The 18,118-nt window shown below is 36.6% G+C and overlaps 1 protein-coding gene across 1 annotated transcript; it reads left to right on the top strand.

The window, feature by feature from the left end:
* The first annotated feature begins 1,679 nt into the window (after positions 1-1,679).
* LOC121767458 (F-box/kelch-repeat protein At1g23390-like) lies at positions 1,680-3,093 on the top strand. Its single transcript, XM_042163728.1, has one exon. It carries the CDS (start codon positions 1,695-1,697, stop codon positions 2,919-2,921), a length of 1,227 nt encoding a protein of 408 aa, XP_042019662.1. The 5' UTR covers positions 1,680-1,694; the 3' UTR covers positions 2,922-3,093.
* The last annotated feature ends 15,025 nt before the right edge of the window (positions 3,094-18,118 follow it).

Raw genomic sequence — 18,118 nt, 5'->3', positions numbered from 1 at the left:
GAAATATTCCGTGATCAGTACCTTCGAAGCCCTACCCCCGAAGACTGCCATGAGCTGATGCAGATGCACGGGGAGAAGCATAGGTTCCCGGGTATGTTAGGCAGCATAGATTGTATGCATTGGGAGTAGAAGAACTGTCCCGCTGCCTGGAAGGGGTTCTACACGGGAAAGAATCCCACGATGATCCTCGAGGCCGTAGCTGATTACCGGCTGTGGATTTGGCATGCATATTTTGGGGTAGCCGGGTCGAACAACGACCTCAACGTCCTCAACTCGTCGCCCCTTTTCAACGAGCAGTGCCAGGGCGTCGGTCCGGCCATCAGTTTTGTCGCCAACGGGAACCAGCATGATATGAGCTACTACTTGGCGGATGGGATATACCCTAGGTGGCACGTCTTTGTGAAGACAATCAGGTGCACATTAGATGAGAGGAAGGCCTACTTTGCGAAACGGCAAGAGTCGGCGCGCAAGGACGTGGAACGCGCATTTGGTGTGCTCTAGTCTCGATGGGCGGCAATTAGGGGTCCAAAGCGGTTGTGGCATGTCAACTGCATTGTTGATATAATGTACGCCTGTATTATCATGCACAACATGATTGTCGAAGATGAAGGTGTACAACTGACTAGTTGGGCCAACGACGATAATGAAGCCCGTCCAAGCCACGGCGTGGCCGCCCCGAACGTACGAAGTGGGGTACCTCACGATGAAGCCGGCCGCCTCCAAGCACATGCCGACATGCGCCAAGTAGAAGCTCATATTCGACTCCAAAAGGATTTAATTGAAGAGTTGTGGGCGCAGAGGACTGCACGGAGTTAGGTTTTTTTTTTAAATTATGTAATTTTTTTAATGTGCCTTTTTTTATTTAAATAAAATATTGCATTTTCCCGTATCTGTGTCGTAAGTTGAAGTCCATATTTTGTGTGATTGTTATTTTTATTATTTTGTTTATTGTGGCTAGGCTATTACTTGTCTAGTTGCTTGTCCTGATGATGTGACAGAAGAAGTTTTTAGTGCTGATGATATGGCAGGAGTAGTTTGTGGTTAGACTATGACTGGACTATTGCTTGTCTAAAACCATTGTGGATGCTCTGAGAACCGACAAGTATAGATGGATTCAAATTTGCTTACGCAAAATTTGTAATAAAATATAAATGGACTAAAAATTGATTATGCACAAAAAGGCGAAATTCTAAAAAATAGTGGCAAATGATTTTGAAGTTTACCACAAATTAAATAGTACTACTCCCTATTACTCCCTCCATCTATTACTACTATTATTATTAGGAGTTCTAGTTTGATATTTTGGTTAGTATGCACTTGAAGTTTTGATTAATTTTACTTTAAATACAGTTTATTAAGTATAAAACTAAATATAAAAATGAGAATCGCATTTCTAGTAGTATCAATTTTTCACCTATTTTTGTTTATACTCCATTTAATCGCAAATCGGTACTAACTCAATTCAAACGCAAATGTAATCTACCTTTAACTAGATTATTTTACTCGTTTTTTATTTTTAAATTAATACGAAGCACGTAAAAATAGAAGATATGTTCCACTATTTTGTTTTGATTCACTTTTTTACAATTTTAAAAATACGTGTTGAATAAAAACGAGAAATTCAATCTTAAATAGATGAAGTATTGATCCATTTCTTAAAATTTATGTGGTGTAAATTGTCCATCAGTCCATCTATGTACATTTATTACTGCTCCATTTCCAAAATCTCCCCAAAACAAAACAAGATATCAAATCAAAACTTTGAGTTTCGATCACTGACCATAACCGGAAAAAGAAAAGAAACGGCGAAAATGGCAACGAGAGTGGACCGAGGAGAAGAAGCCGAGATTCACGGCGACGTTCTAGAAGCCATCTTTTCGCACGTGCCGTCAGTCGACCTAGTCTCCGCCTCGCACGTGTCCGAGTCATGGCACGGCGCCATCGCCACCTCCCTCCGCCACCAAAATCCTACGAAGCCGTGGCTCATCCTCCACACGCAGTCCACTAGGCCCCCGCACGCCACCGCCGCCCTCGCCTACGATCCTCGCTCCGACGTCTGGATGCGCATCCGTCGCCCTCAGATCGAGCACGTCGCTGCCCTCCGATCGTCATCCACCGCGAATATGCTCTACATGCTCTCCCCCTCCGCCTTCGCCTTCTCCACAGATCGCCTCCACTCCGACTGGCGCAGCGTCACCCCTCCCCGCGTGTGGCGGACGGATCCGATCGTCGCCAGAGTCGCCGGAGCCGTCATCGTCGCCGGCGGCGCGTGCTACTTCGAGGACGATCCGCTGGCGGTCGAGCTCTACGACCTCCGCGAGCGCGCCTGGCGCACGTGCAAGCCAATGCCGCCGAGTTTGAAGGAATCCGCCTCCTCGTCGTGGCTTTCCGCCGCCGCGACGGAGGAGAAGCTCTTCCTCGTCGAGAAACAAACCGGTTTGACTCACTGGCTCGATCCGAAGGAGAATTCCTGGTCCGGTCCGATTGCTCTGAACCCTAGCCAGCCGGTCCAGAGCTGCCACATCAGCTACTCCAGCTACACCGGTTTGATCCTCGTCGGAATTTGTCCAATTGGAAACGGTGAAACAATTAAAATGTGGCGAATTGGGGAAAATGATTTCTCGATTGAAGAAATCGGTGAAATGCCGGAAGATTTTGTAGCTGGACTGAAGAGCGATTCAGAAGATTTTTCTATCGACGTTCGATTAGCGGGGAATTTCGTCTACGTTTATAATTCCGCTGCGGCGGAGGAGGTGGTGGCGTGCGAGTTGGCGGGCGAATGCCGGTGGTGGAAGGTGAGGAATGTGGTGGAACGTGACGGAATGATTTTGAATACGTTGGTGTTTACTTGTGCTGAAGTTGGGATCGGCGAGTTGGAGAGAGTCATGACGACGAAGGGCTGGCGATTCGAGGTGGTTTGAGTGAGCTGACTCGGCCGAATTATGATGAGTCGTTAGATTTCTGCTGCCCACGTGGGTACCTCTGATTGGATTCTAAAAATATCTTCTTGTGTGGGTTAAAATCTTTTTTTTATTGTTATTGTTGGACGATATTACTGTTACATTTTCTAATGAGTGTTTTACTTGAAGGTACTCCCTCCGTCCGTGAATAATAGTCTCGTTTTTCTATTTTAGTCCGTGAATATGATTCTCGGTTTATTTTTTTTCATAAATGGTATTAGGGTCTCACCTTCTGCTAACTTATTCCACTTAAATTTCATTTAAAACTAATATATATAAGTGAGATAGATCCATATTCCACTAATTTTTTTAAATAACTTTTCTTAACCATTCTTAAAACCCGTGCCCCCAAGAAATGAGACTCGTAAAGAAATGGCGGTGGATGGAGGGAGTAAAATTCTACCATAAAAAACAAGTGCTTTATTTTGAAGTGAATTTTATTAATCTATTGTTAAATCTCGAAAAATGCATAGTTTCTAATAAGCACTTGAAAATTGAAATAGGCGTTACACCAATTTTGTTTTGTTTGTTGTACTATTTTTCTTTTAAGTGCTACTCCATAATTTTGATTCTATATGTCACGTGTTTCATCACTTCATGCGACACCTAGTGCCACAAAATCGTATACAATCGAAACACTGTGTTATTTATTAAAATACACATGTAATATACGCACTAAATATTAAAGTCGCTACTCGCTAATATTTTGACCACCTCGTTGTATTAAGGATTTAAGGCAGTTTGCAGAAAATATTAATTGCCAATTAAAGGAGGACTCATTTGTAGGTAGTTGATGAGTGTTGGATTGTTAGTTTATTTTTATTTTTTTGGTTTTAGTTAGAGTTGACCCAGCTCACTTCTTGGCAGCTCAACAAGAGACATCAGTCACAATTTTGATAGAATCTCATTCTTGTGTGTGAATATCTACGATGCATTAAGATTGTTTACACACACATAAATTAGTTGAAATACTTGACTTGGAAAGAGGGTAGATAATTTCTCAAAATTGGGGTTTTTGATCAGGGAGTTTCATCATTACTATATTTGACTTTCGGTTTTGTATTGAATTGTAGAAAAATATTAATATTGTGGGAATAAAGTTGCTATCCTTTTTCTTGCATGGACATAGATTCTTGTGGAACGAACACGGTAACCTTATGTGTCATCTCTTTTGCTTCGATGAATCGATCATTCATTTGCGTTACAATATCGTCGTCTATGAGAAACGCATCGCGATGACTATAGGGGATATCTCTGATTCTCGAGTATCTCAGGATGATTTTCAAATATTCATGTTAATTCGTGAGAGAAAAACTCCATTTTAATTTATTTCTTTCTTTCCCTTGCTTATCAAGAAAAAAAAAAGAATTTCATCTTTCCTTGCTCCTCCTTCTCACTCTGATGAACAAAAAATATTATCATGAGTTAATGGCGTGAAGATATTTTTATTTTTGGAGTGAAAATAGGAAATAAGAGATGGTGAAATTTTATTTTTCCTCATTCTAGCTACTTTGATGAATTTACAATGAAGGAGAGCACACTTTTATGATAAATAGAGTGACTAGGTACCTTTTACAATTATATAGAAACACACTCTTGTAATAAAAATAGGGACTAGGTACTTTCAAGTACATATAAACAACGTACATAACGCAAATATATTTTGTAGCATAGAATTTTATAAAGTTTATTTTTATTATTGCTGATTATTATTTGACTACTTTAAATGTATACCTGGCGCTTAATTTCGCAATTCATAATTATTATATCCTTCTTATAGAATTTTTTTTCTCAATGCGATAGTAATTATGTCCCAAAAAAACAGATCGAAGATATTTATAAGGAAACAGAAAAAAAATCATTAGGGTATTAAATTTAATTACTCATGTCGTGAAAATTAAATATACTTAAGCCAGAACCGAATTTAGTCAGTTATTTAAAACATAAGCTCAGCCCATTTGAAAACCTGAGCAGAGAAGGCCCATTACAATACAGTGTTTGCAATTTTGAGAGTCAAATGATTATCTAAAAAGTAGCATTACAAATTCTTATCTTAATTATAGATTGTGTACTTTTTCCTTATGTGAGAAACTGTTATGAGTTATACTACATTTAATTATTATTTCATCTTTTTATTATTCTAGTATTTTGTATATTTGATAGGGTATAACCGTATAAGTTACGCTCAAAATTGAGTTTGTAATATAATCTCTGTGCTTATTAAAATATACACAAATTAAGACCAAATATTAGCTTTAGGATTTGGAAATCACACAGGCGTGATTAACCGACTATATCAGCAAAGGGTAATGTTGTCACTAATGCACAATCAGTTATGGAGTATATGTTTTATGCTGAAGCACCTTATTATTAAAAAAGACTAATTGTTAACAAATTCACCGAATTCAAAAGTGGAGGTAATCGTAGATTTAATTAAGTGGCAACATAAAGTTTCACAATTCTTTTTAATGCTACAAAAAGATAATGGGAATAATGTTCTAGACACTTTAATTTATGATCATAATCACTAGCATCCTCTAATTTATGTATCTTGGACTATATAGATTTATGTGTTCACTTTCTGCCAATTGCCAAAGGTCTAAGAGGATCTTTTTTATCTTTTGACCACATACATTCCAATCCTATGTTATTTGGTTGCAAATAAAATGCATTCCACCCCATTTTTATTCTATTTAATTAGGGTGATAATTTCTAGTTCTAAATGAAATTCTTGGTTCTATTATTCTATATATATTCCCCTTTTAGCAAATAATTAATTTATGCGGCCGTCTATCTTATTCTTCTTCATGCTTGATGCCGTGAATCTGTATATAATAATAACTATATGGATGCAGTAAAATTTGAGATGAATTATCATTTTATCAAAGCTTTATATTCTTTTCCGAATACTTTTGCCAACACATTGCAACTTAGTTTTCGTAGGAGAAAGTCTAGGAAAAGAAAATTTAACAAACTTATATTTTCAGCCACAAAGAAGAACAGTAAATCTCATCATAGATTGAACTTGAAGTAAATGACGAACGTAAGATCACACAATTAGTATGTGGCAATTCTTCTTGTGTAGTAAGCGTGTTTTTCGTTATATATACCTTTTCTTATATTATATGTTAGTAATTTTTATTTAGCTTAATCGAAAGATTCATAACATATTGGGAATGAGGTCTTCTTTTGAGGTTTATAATTGAATTTGGAGTTTGTAAAAGTAGACTTATTGGACGTAGTCTTTATTTATGTACTAAAAGTTGATGCCCGAATTTCACCATATCAATAAATTTCATACCTGATGACTCAAGCGACATCAAAAGTTGGACTCGAGGGTAAGCTTCTTTGTTGAATCCCCTTGTTTGTTCCCTGCTTTCTTGGTGCATGTCTGTTCGGGGTTGTTCTGTTACGCTTTTGTTGTTGCGGTCTTACATATATTTTGGGTTTTTGTGGTCCGTTTCTCTTTGCTTTAATTGTTGTGATATGGTGTTATTCTTTCTTTTTTCCTTTGTGTTTTGTTTTTATTGGATCGCTGGGACGTTGTTCGCTCGCCACTTGATGGCGAGCTTTTGCTTTTATAAAAAGCAATAAAATTGGTAAAAAAAGAGCATTTTACAATTTTCTAAATCTCCCTTAAATATTTTAGTAGACCATTGAAGTTTCAAAATATATAGTACAAATCTTGCAAAGCCCTATGAAAATACAAACTTGCTAACTTCTTGATTAACTCACCACTACATATGGTATACCCATTTACATGCAAACAAAATTTATGACCCCAACCCCAAGCTAGCACATTTGACCTTTAACTTAGTAACTAGAGAATGCTAAAAAGGGCAAAAACCTAAACTTTGGTCTACTAAAGCACAAGCCAATAAACACAAAGAAGATTGATATTCTTACATTATTGTTCCTTTAGAGATAAAATTCGTCCTAGCATAATTAAAGCTTATTTTCAAAAACTATAAATATTTTAATTTAAATAAGCTAGCTAGCTCTTACCAAAAACATGGCATACATTAAAAATTATCTATATGCATGATCGTTCAACCGCAAGTTAGGCATACATTAAAAATTATCTGTTGGGTTGCGTTGCCGCTGATCTCACACACGTAATCGAGAAAATAAAGCACGCAAACGATATAACGTGGTTCGGTGATAAACCACCTACGTCCACGGAGAAGATGACCGGAATCTTATTGATGAACTCTTTACAATTACAACGAACTCACACTCACACTCTACCGCTCACAACCGCTCGCTATCTTGAGAATTAATCTCTCTAGGTGTGTGTGTATATGGTGTAATTCTGCTACTTCACTACTGAGCTCTATCGAGCTATTTATACAAGATGCAATCAAGAAATAAAATCCAACTAACTCTATTTCCCAAAGTTAGTTATAACCGCTACTCGGCTCAAAACCGAACTCTTCCTTCTCGGCTAGTTCCAGCTCAAAGCCGAGCTTCCTTCTTCTGCCTTCTTCTTCTCGGCTAGTTCCAGGCTAGTTCCAGCTCGGTAAGCCGAGCTTACCGAACTCCTTTCACCGAACTCCTTTCTAGCCGAACTCCTTTCTAGCCGAACTCCTTTCTAGCCGAGCTAGCTCAAAACCGAGCTTCATTTCTTGATCTCTTCTTTGAGCTGCAGCTCGGCTCCAACACTCGATCAAATCAGTAGTTTGCACGGACACACTTTCACAAATCTCCACCTTGTCCTTGCAAAACTCCATCAATATCTAGATTCCCTTCTCAATCCTGTTCCATACTTCAACATTCCACAATTTCCACCAACTTCAAGCAATGCTTGAACTTCAAAGTTGGTAGTGACTTGGTTAACATGTCTGAGGCATTTTCTTCAGTGGGAACCTTCACCACATTGATCTTCCCATTCTGAATTTCGTCTCTGATGAAGTGCCTCCTTACATCGATATGTTTAGATCTCTCATGGAACATTTGGTGCTTGGCTAAGCATATGGCTGAATTGCTGTCACAATTAATCATTACTGCTCCCAGCTCTATCCCCAGATCTTGTAAGATTCCTTGTAGCCATTTTCCCTCCTTTGCGGCCTCTGTCAGTGCAATATATTCTGCCTCAGTTGTGGACAATGCGACCACCGGTTGTAGATTCGACTTCCAACTAATGGCTGTACCAAACAAAGTGAATATGTAGCCGCTTTGGGACTTCCTATTATCCAAGTTGGCCGCATAATCAGAATCACAGTAGCCTACAAGAATCTCATCTTTCTCAGACCATGCTTTTCCACCAAATCTCAAACCAATCATAACAGATCCTCCCAAATATTTCAAGATCCATTTCAGAGCCATCCAGTGTTCTCTACCCGGATCAGCCATGTACCTGCTAGCCACGCTTATAGCATGGGCCACATCCGGCCTTGTACATATCATCAAGTACATTATGCTTCCCACTATATTCGCATATGGTATCGCACTCATTTCCCTTCTGATTTCATCGGTTTTAGGCGCCTGTTCTTTGCTCAACTTAAAATGGCCTGCTAATGGAGTAGAGACTGCCTTTGCATTTGTCACCTGATATTTCCTTATCACTTTCTTGATGTACTCAGCTTGCACAAGCCTCAGTTCCTTCTTCTTCCTATTTCTGACAATGTCCATGCCTAGGATTCGTTTTGCCTCCCCAAGATCCTTCATCTCAAACTTTTGTTTAAGCTCATCTTTTACAATCTGCAATTCACTCAAGCTTGATCCAGCTAGTAGAATATCATCTACATACAGTAACAGGTAGGCTATTATCAAATCTCCACTTCTCTTGACATATACACAGCTATCAAAGCTGGATCTCTCAAACTCCATCAGCTCCATTTGCTCATGGAACTTCTTGTTCCACTGCCTACTGCTCTGCTTGAGCCCGTATAGGCTTTTCTTAAGTAAACAAACCTTCTTTTCTTCTCCAGGCCTTTCAAAACCCTTAGGCTGCATCATATAGATCGTCTCCTCTAGATCCCCATGTAAAAAAGCTGTTTTTACATCGAGTTGATGCAGCTCCCAATCAAAATGAGCTGTCAAGGCCAATAAGATCCGAATGGAGGTGTGTTTTACCACTGGAGAGAACACCTCAGTGTAGTCAATACCTTCTACTTGTGTGAATCCTCTAGCTACCAACCTTGCCTTAAAACGTATGCTTTCAACTTCCCCAACTTCAACCTTCTTCTTAAATAGCCACTTGCAACTTATGAGTTTCTGAGTCCCTGGGTCATTCACCAGAATCCAAGTCCCATTTCTCAACAAGGACTCTATTTCTTCTTCCATGGCTCTGATCCACTTCTGACTTTCTTTGCATTTTATGGCTTCTTCATAGGTTGAAGGCTCTGAGAACATGAGCACCTCTGCTATACAAAGAGCAAAGAAGCTCATATCATAATCTGAAAACCTGCTGGGCAAGCCTGCATTCCTTCTTGGATTTCTTCTGTTTCCTTGATTTGATGGATCTCCACCTCTTGTGTTTTCATCTGACTGAGAACTGGAAGCTCCACCTTCTTCTTGGTGTTCAGAGATTTCAACATCCTCATCAGCATCAGACCAAGCAGATTTCTCATCAAACTCAAACTCTTGAATGCTAGAGCTACTGTCACCACCAGGGGGTGCTTTAGTTTTCTTGAATGGCATTTCTCCTTCATCGAACACTACATCTCTACTCACAATGATATTCTGACCCCCTTCATCCATATTCCATAACCTATATCCCTTCACTCCATCTTGGTATCCCAACATCACACATTTTCTTGCTCTTGGTTCCAACTTATTCTGCTTGATATGTGCATAAGCCGCACACCCAAAAATCTTCAAGCCTGAGTAGTCTCCCAAAGTTCCATACCATCTCTGATCAGGAGTCTCATTAGAAATTGATGAAGAGGGGCATTTGTTAATCAGATCAGCTGCAGTAGAAACAGCCTCTGCCCAAAATTTCTTTGGCATTCCAGAGTAGAACAACATGCATCTCACTCTTTCTAGCAACGTCCTGTTCATCCTCTCTGCCAGCCCGTTCTGTTGAGGGTTCCTTGGCACGGTCCTATGCCTTCTTATCCCTTTCATTTTACAGAAGCTATCAAACTCAGTAGATAAGAACTCCATCCCATTATCAGTTCTTAAGTACTTCAGCACCGACCCTTTCTCATTTTCATATCTAGTATGCCATTCTCTAAACCTCTCAAATGCTTGAGACTTCTCTTTGAGGATGTAAACCCATACCTTTCTTGAATAGTCATCTATAATAGATATGAAATACTTACCTCCACCTATGGATTCTGCTGGAGAAGACCCCCATAAGTCACTGTGAGCATATACAAAGGGAGCTGTTGTAGTGTGCTTTCCACCAGAGAATGGTAGCCTTTTTGCCTTTCCAAGAATACAAGACTCACATTTGTTGAGCTTCTCTGATGTCCCCAGCCTCATTGCACCCAGCCTAGCAAGCTCCTTGATGCCTTTTTCCCCCACATGCCCAAGTCTAGCATGCCACAGATCCAGGCTCTCTGACTGAGTAACATTTGCTGCATTGATCACGGTTTCACCCACCAAGTAATACAGGCTATTCTTTCTTTTGGCCTCCATGACTATTCTGGGACCCTTTGTCACCCTGAGTACTCCGTTACTGGACTCAAACCTGTAGCCCTTGGACTCCAGCAGCCCTAAAGAAATCAAGTTTCTCTTGATCTGAGGTATGAACCTCACTTCTGTGAGAGTTTTTACACTACCATCACTCACCTTCAGCTTGATTTCTCCAATCCCTCTAACATCACATGTCTGATCATTCCCCAACATTACTGATCCTGTGTGTGCTGTCAACTTTTGAAACCAGGATCTGTGGGAGCATATATGAAAGGAGCAACCCGAGTCCATGATCCAACATTCTTCAATTCTTGCCCCTGAGAGTATATTCAAGGCCTCATTGGCCTCCACTTCCTGAGCAAGATCTGCAGTATTTGAACCTGCATTGATCGCTTGTTCTTGCTTCCTTTTCCAAGCAAAACATGCCTTCTTCAAGTGACCCGGCTTTCTGCAATAGTAGCAGCTTCTAGTCTCCCTCTCTCCCTCAGCCTTATCTTTGTTTTGTTTCTTCTTGTTGAAAACTTTCTTGTTCTGACCCTTCTTCAAGAAAAGACTCTCAGCCACTGGATCATTTTGTCTAGTAGAAGTGGAATAATCATTCTTATGCGATTCCTTCATTTTCAGAGCAGAATGAATTTCTTCATATGTAACCTTGGACTCTCTTCCAAGTAACACCGCATCCTTGAAGTGTTCAAAACTCTTAAGAAGCGAATTCAGCAGCATCAAGGCTTTATCTTCATCCTTGATCATTTCATCGATATTTTCCAAATCATCTACACACTTACCAAATTCTTCAAGTTGCTCTGTAATTCCTCTCGCATCTGAGAATCTGAATGCAAGGAGCTTCTGCTTCAGGTGTAAACGATTTGTAATGGACTTGGTCATGTACAATGACTCAAGTTTTGTCCATACTCCCGCAGCTGTCTCCTCTTTGGAGACTTCCCTCAGAACCCTATCTGACAAATTCAAGATTAGGGTGCTGTAGGCTCTATACTGCATATCCTGAAGCTTCCCTTTCTCTTTTTCATCGACCTCCGCTTCTTTCTCGGCATCGACTTCATTCTTCAAGATATTCCATAGGCCCTGCTGCATCAAGATGGCCTTTATCTTCAACCTCCACAGCCCAAAGTCATTTTTCCCGGTGAACTTCTCCACCTCAAACTTAGCTGTAGACATTTCTCAAACAGACGGTGGGCAATCGCCAAGATCAGCTCAAGTACCGGAATTCTTGGACCCTAACTATCCCAGAAAGCAATCAAGAACTCCTTTGGGAAATTCCCACAGACGGCGCCACCTGTTGGGTTGCGTTGCCGCTGATCTCACACACGTAATCGAGAAAATAAAGCACGCAAACGATATAACGTGGTTCGGTGATAAACCACCTACGTCCACGGAGAAGATGACCGGAATCTTATTGATGAACTCTTTACAATTACAACGAACTCACACTCACACTCTACCGCTCACAACCGCTCGCTATCTTGAGAATTAATCTCTCTAGGTGTGTGTGTATATGGTGTAATTCTGCTACTTCACTACTGAGCTCTATCGAGCTATTTATACAAGATACAATCAAGAAATAAAATCCAACTAACTCTATTTCCCAAAGTTAGTTATAACCGCTACTCGGCTCAAAACCGAACTCTTCCTTCTCGGCTAGTTCCAGCTCAAAGCCGAGCTTCCTTCTTCTGCCTTCTTCTTCTCGGCTAGTTCCAGCTCGGTAAGCCGAGCTTACCGAACTCCTTTCACCGAACTCCTTTCTAGCCGAACTCCTTTCTAGCCGAACTCCTTTCTAGCCGAGCTAGCTCAAAACCGAGCTTCATTTCTTGATCTCTTCTTTGAGCTGCAGCTCGGCTCCAACACTCGATCAAATCAGTAGTTTGCACGGACACACTTTCACATTATCTATATGCATGATCGTTCAACCGCAAGCCTATAGTAACATAACACGTGAAATAATGATTTTGGACCCTTTTACTAAGCGATTGCATAAATTATTTCGGTCGGTCTCCTTTTAATCATGATAAGAGGTTCTTTATAAATACGTGTATCAATTCTAATCGTGTAGTTATGTGCAATTAGAGAAGTCAATTACTTAAAAATTGTCATGCTTAGTTTTTTTTAAAAAAATATTTCTATATTTGGCATCTATTTGCCAATGAGTGCGGTCAATTTGAACGTTGTCTTATGTATCCACGTTGTATTTTGACTTCTAAATTTTATAGATTATCTCTCTAAAGTTGCATTATTAGTGTTATTTTTTTCTCTTCTTTTACATAATGAGGGATCCACTTACACCCAAACCTTTTCAGGTGGAAAATTTTCGAAGTAATTAATGTTTTGGTTATTTTCATTTTTAGATGTATTTGCATGTTGTAATGGTACACTAGTATTAACTGCGGGGTCAAACTAAATTGCACTTTGTTGTCTCATTTCGATCATAATCTAAACCTTATTTATATGAGTTTATACGTATCTATATATATACATCATAGCACTGGATTTAGAGATAATGTTTTATATAGTTGTGATAATTTTTTACAACACATTTTCACATACTATAAGATAAAATAATTCTACATGTATAGTATATCCATATTATTTTAACACGATTTATCATATTATTAAATTGTAGTAATAGATATCAACCCAATGGTTGTATCGAGTGACATGAGATTCGTCCATCTTAATGGTTTAGAGGGCCCTTGGATATGAAGTAGTCTTTTATCCAAAGGTAAAGACCAACCTCTAAATTATTGGGTAAATTGTCTCACTCTTCGAAGTGTCACTGTAAATCCTTGAGTCAAATGTCTTACTATTCAAGATGCTTACAAATAAGTATGATGAATAGTAATTGGGTTCGCTGTTGGATAGCGTTGGTGTAACTACCAATAAAAAAGTGTAGATTTTTAGCAATTAGCATTTCATTATGCACTTCCGATCCAAAACGCCAACATTTCCATCATCATGTTTTTATTTTGTGTTTTTGACATGTTTAGCCATGATTAGTCACCACAAGCTCTTGCCCAAAATCTATGAGTATGAAACTACTACGGAATAAAGTATTAATGAGATATACGGAGTAAGTATAAAAAAAGGTTGATAAGTTACAGATATAAATTGACATAAATTTTCTAAATTTACATGTTGTAACAGAGCACGTTTAAAGAATAAAGAACTTTAAATGTGTGTGTGAAGCAACAAGTATATATATATATATACACACATAAAGAAAGGGTGTCTCAAATGAAAAAAAAAGTGACCAAACTCGAAAAATAAAGAATGAATGACATGACATAGAATCAAAGATCCTCTCTATCTCAACATATTTTGGCGTATGTAACTTTGAATGCTTGTTAATGGCGGTTTTGTCTGCTGGACCAGTGGTGAGTCTCTCTCTCTCTCTCTCTCTGAGGAGGCAGCTGACTTGAATTTGATGCAAAATCATTTCTCCATTGCAGAGAAACAGGGGCCACTCCTCCATCCCATCCTGTATTAGCTCATCACGCCAACGGGTACTTCTATTTTATCCATTTCATTTCTTTCTTAATTATGCCTACTACTCTACTCTCCATCCCTTTTTAAGATACTCCCTCCGCGAATAGTTGTCCCATTTTTCTATTTTAATCCGTCCGTGAATAGGAGTCCTGATTCACTTTTACCATAAATGGTAATAGGGTCTCACCTTCCACTAACTCATTTCACTCACATTTTATTTAAAACTAATAAATTAAAATGAAGGAAGTATAAAATAAGAGAGAATATTTTAATTAAGGCTTTTATTGTTAGCCGTACTAAAAAGAGTTTTAGAGATGGATATTAACATAAAACTATTCATGCGTGCACCTCTTTAATTTAAAGAAGAATGGTAATTGGACTGAATACATCATCACATAGTATTGTTTTGGTAGAGACCAAGACCTAGTCTTTAACTGGAAATTATTATTACTCCTTTTATTTATTTTTCTCCATTCTCTACAACGTACACTCCTACACTAAACATATTCATGCACTCTTATTTATACAAAAATTTATAATATATAACACACCGTGATCAATTGGTAATTTTCTCAAGTTGCTAACTTACTGCGTTATTAAAAATGTTAGCATGATGACATTAAAATGTCAACACATAATTTTGTTGAACTTCAATATAATGGGTTGATATTATGTGTTGACATTTTAATGTCGATGTGTTGACAATTTTAATACAATGCATTGATGAGTTAACAGAGTTAGTAACTTAAATAGTTAGCAATATAACGACCTCATGAAGTAGTAGTATTTTATTATTAAGTTAAAATATGACATATAAACAATTTTAAAGTAAATGAAACTATGAGCTGTACATAGAGAGTTGATATATAACGAACAGAAACTCTTGAATTGTAATCGGAAAAAAAAACAAAACAAAACAAATTGAAGGCTTTCGGAAAAAGTAGATGGGCTAAAACGACATATATACTCACACGGCTAGGAGTATATTTCTATTTCATTTAATTACTTAATACAAGCAACCACCAAAGTCCAAACAATTCAGACGGAACAACTCAGGACAAAATTAATCGCAATACCCTCAAAAAAGAATTTTCTATTCGGCGATAATTCGTGATAAATGTAATTTCTTTTGGTTGGATAAAATCATTCTACCCCTTATAGCATACATCCCTAAGAAAAAGTAGAGTTGAAAAATAGGTTTAGCTATTGGAAAAATTGCAACAGGTAGGGCCGATATATAAATTAAAAATAATTAAATAATTAAATATATATGCTCTTTCAGCTTTAACTGTCCTACACATCAAATCAAAATCATATCAATCAATCAAAGTATTGCTTCCTTCAACTTGTTTTTCTTTGCTTCTGCACTTTCATAAAACTTTTCAGGCTTTTTTTACTGATTTTTTCATAATTACAGCATATGAATCCCCTGTTTAAATCGTTAATTAATTAATTTATTTATTGGGTTGTTTTTAGAAAGCATAAAATATTTTTTTTACTATTTTTATGTATATTCAATTTCTTTTCTTTCATGTACGTACTTAACTAACAATGCGTCTCCTTTTTAAAACGATGTAAAAACAAATATTCTCATAAAAAGTACTAGTATCCTTTAAATTTATTCAATGAGTATTCTTCAATTATTTACGTATTAATTGAGTGGAAGGTACATGGTGGGTTTAGTTTTTTTTTAATGAAATGGCAAATGGAAAAGCGTGCACTTTCGATTCTTTATTTCCGTGTAAAATTTGACCTAAAATTGGTTGTACATAAATCTTGTTTTAGTATAGTACTAATAAATTAGCTTTTCTTTGTGTTATATGTTTACTCGAATCATCAATCAAGATAGACCAGCTTGAAATCTACTTTAAGTATAGTCCATAAACAAATTAAGATTTGGGTTGCATAAGTGAAGGAATTAATGAATTCATATTTACAATAAAATAAAATTATTACTTATTTAATTAATTTCGTAAGTTTAGTGTCTGCTTAATTAGCTACTCCATTAGTTATCAATAGATATAAGTTAGATATTATTATTTGATTATGGAATATCTAGATTACTCTCTCCCCGTCCCTAATAGGAATCTTATTTAGTTATGACATGAGTTTTAAAAAATCTAATGAAAAAATTGAGTTAAATAAGTTAGTGGAATATGAATCTGACTTATATAGTATATAATTTTATAATAAAATGTGAGTGAAATAAATTGATGGAATGTAGGAACTACTCACCATTTATGGTAAAAGTGAAATAAAACTCTTATCATGGGATGGACCAAAACGGTAAAATATGACTCTTATAGTAGAAATAAGTATTTTTTGACTATATTTTCGTATATAATGTACTACTATTATATACTGTGAAAACGTGACCGTCTAATAATTGCACCTAGCTGCTTAGACAACTGGGTGATTCCTTATTCCACTTTCACATTATACAATCTCTAAATATCAAAAGTATAGTATAATTGTTTTTTTATTATTGTTTATATATTACAATTTCAATACATGATAGTAGTACTAGTATCTCTTCAAAGCTAGAAACCACAAAAATATTTTTTCGATATGAAGAAAGTTATTGCATAAACATTCAATTGAAAAACGAAACTCAAAAGAAGATTCAGTGGTATTAAGATGACATATTCAGTGCAATTAGAAATACAGATTTAATTTCCCCTCCCTTTTTCGATTTTTTTATTCTTTTAAGATGCGTTAGGGCTTCAATTACAAGGTGCCTAAAAAGGCAATATTTTTTTAAAATTTATTTTTCTTAATTTAGCTTCATGGGGCAACGAATTATTCCTATATACTTATCATATGTACTCCTATTGTTTATTTTATATTTCTGCTTAATTAGTCCAGTATCTCAGATTTGTACAATTCGTCACAGTTAATGACTTTTTTTTGTTTTCTTTTTTCCTTTCCTGGCTTGTGTGGGCTGTCCGCACAATTTAAAATTTAAAATCTTATTCCTTAATTTGCTATATTTGCTAGTATATAATATTACTAATATTTTAGACGTTATATAAAGAATCACATTACACTAATAAAAAAATATTTTTATGATCGCACCTGTACGGAATTTAGATCGCATAAGCTCATATACCAATTAGTTGCAAACGCAGAAATCACTTAAATTACTGAATTAATTTAAATAGTGTTTCATCCGTCCCAATTAAATTGACAATTATTTTAGGCATAAATATTAAGAAATTTTGTTAAACGAAAATAAAAATAACATAGGAAAGAATATAAGTATGAGAGATAAAAGGAGAATAACATAGAAAGAAAATCAAATAAAAATAATTAAACATTTTATTTTTTATCAAAATAAAAATGACTCAATTTAATTGAGACAGTAAAAAAATACGATTCAACTTAGTTAGGATGAAGAAAATACTATGATAAGTAGAATTGTTAATTATACTCCCTTTGTCCCATTATAAGGGGGACGTATTCCTTTTTAGGTCGTTTCATTATAAGTGAGACATTTCCTTTTATGGTAAAAAAGTAACCCTCTATCTCTTTTACTTTAAATCTCTCCTATTTATTCTTCATATTTCTTTTCCATTCATATTTTATTCTCTCTTCATTTAACCACTAAACATCACTACGAGTGTAATCATTTATCTTGTTTAAAATAAATACACTAATAATCACATCAATGCATCATAAATGGGAACTTATATCTACTACTTAACATCTACTACTCTGTTTCACTATAAGTGATGCGTTTCTTTCTCGTTGTTTTGCAAAGATGATACCAATAAATAGTTAGAGTGGACATAAATTAAAGTAAGAGAGAGAATAATATAGAAGATAGTCGTATATATATTATTATCTTACGTACTTTACTTTCTCTTCATTCTAACTAGTTAGAATATTATTTTTGCAAAATAACATCCTAATTGAGACGCCTCACTTGTAGTGGGACGGAGAGAGTACTATAAGATTTGCAAATTGTCATTTGACATTTTAAAAAGTGTCATTGACAACCTTATCGTATTAATTTTACTTCGAAAAAAATATTTAAGTCATTCAACTTCGATTTCAATTAAAGTAAATCTTATTATTCC

This window comes from Salvia splendens, chromosome 15, assembly GCF_004379255.2.
Source record: "Salvia splendens isolate huo1 chromosome 15, SspV2, whole genome shotgun sequence".
In the NCBI taxonomy this organism is placed as follows: Eukaryota; Viridiplantae; Streptophyta; class Magnoliopsida; order Lamiales; family Lamiaceae; genus Salvia; species Salvia splendens.
Note: the sequence above shows the minus strand (reverse complement) of the source record. Positions and strands in the feature narration are given on the sequence as shown.

What these genes read in the sequence shown, in the direction of transcription:
- LOC121767458 (XM_042163728.1), top strand. Translation starts at nt 1,695, where the DNA reads ATGTACATTTATTACTGCTCCATTTCCAAAATCTCCCCAAAACAAAAC.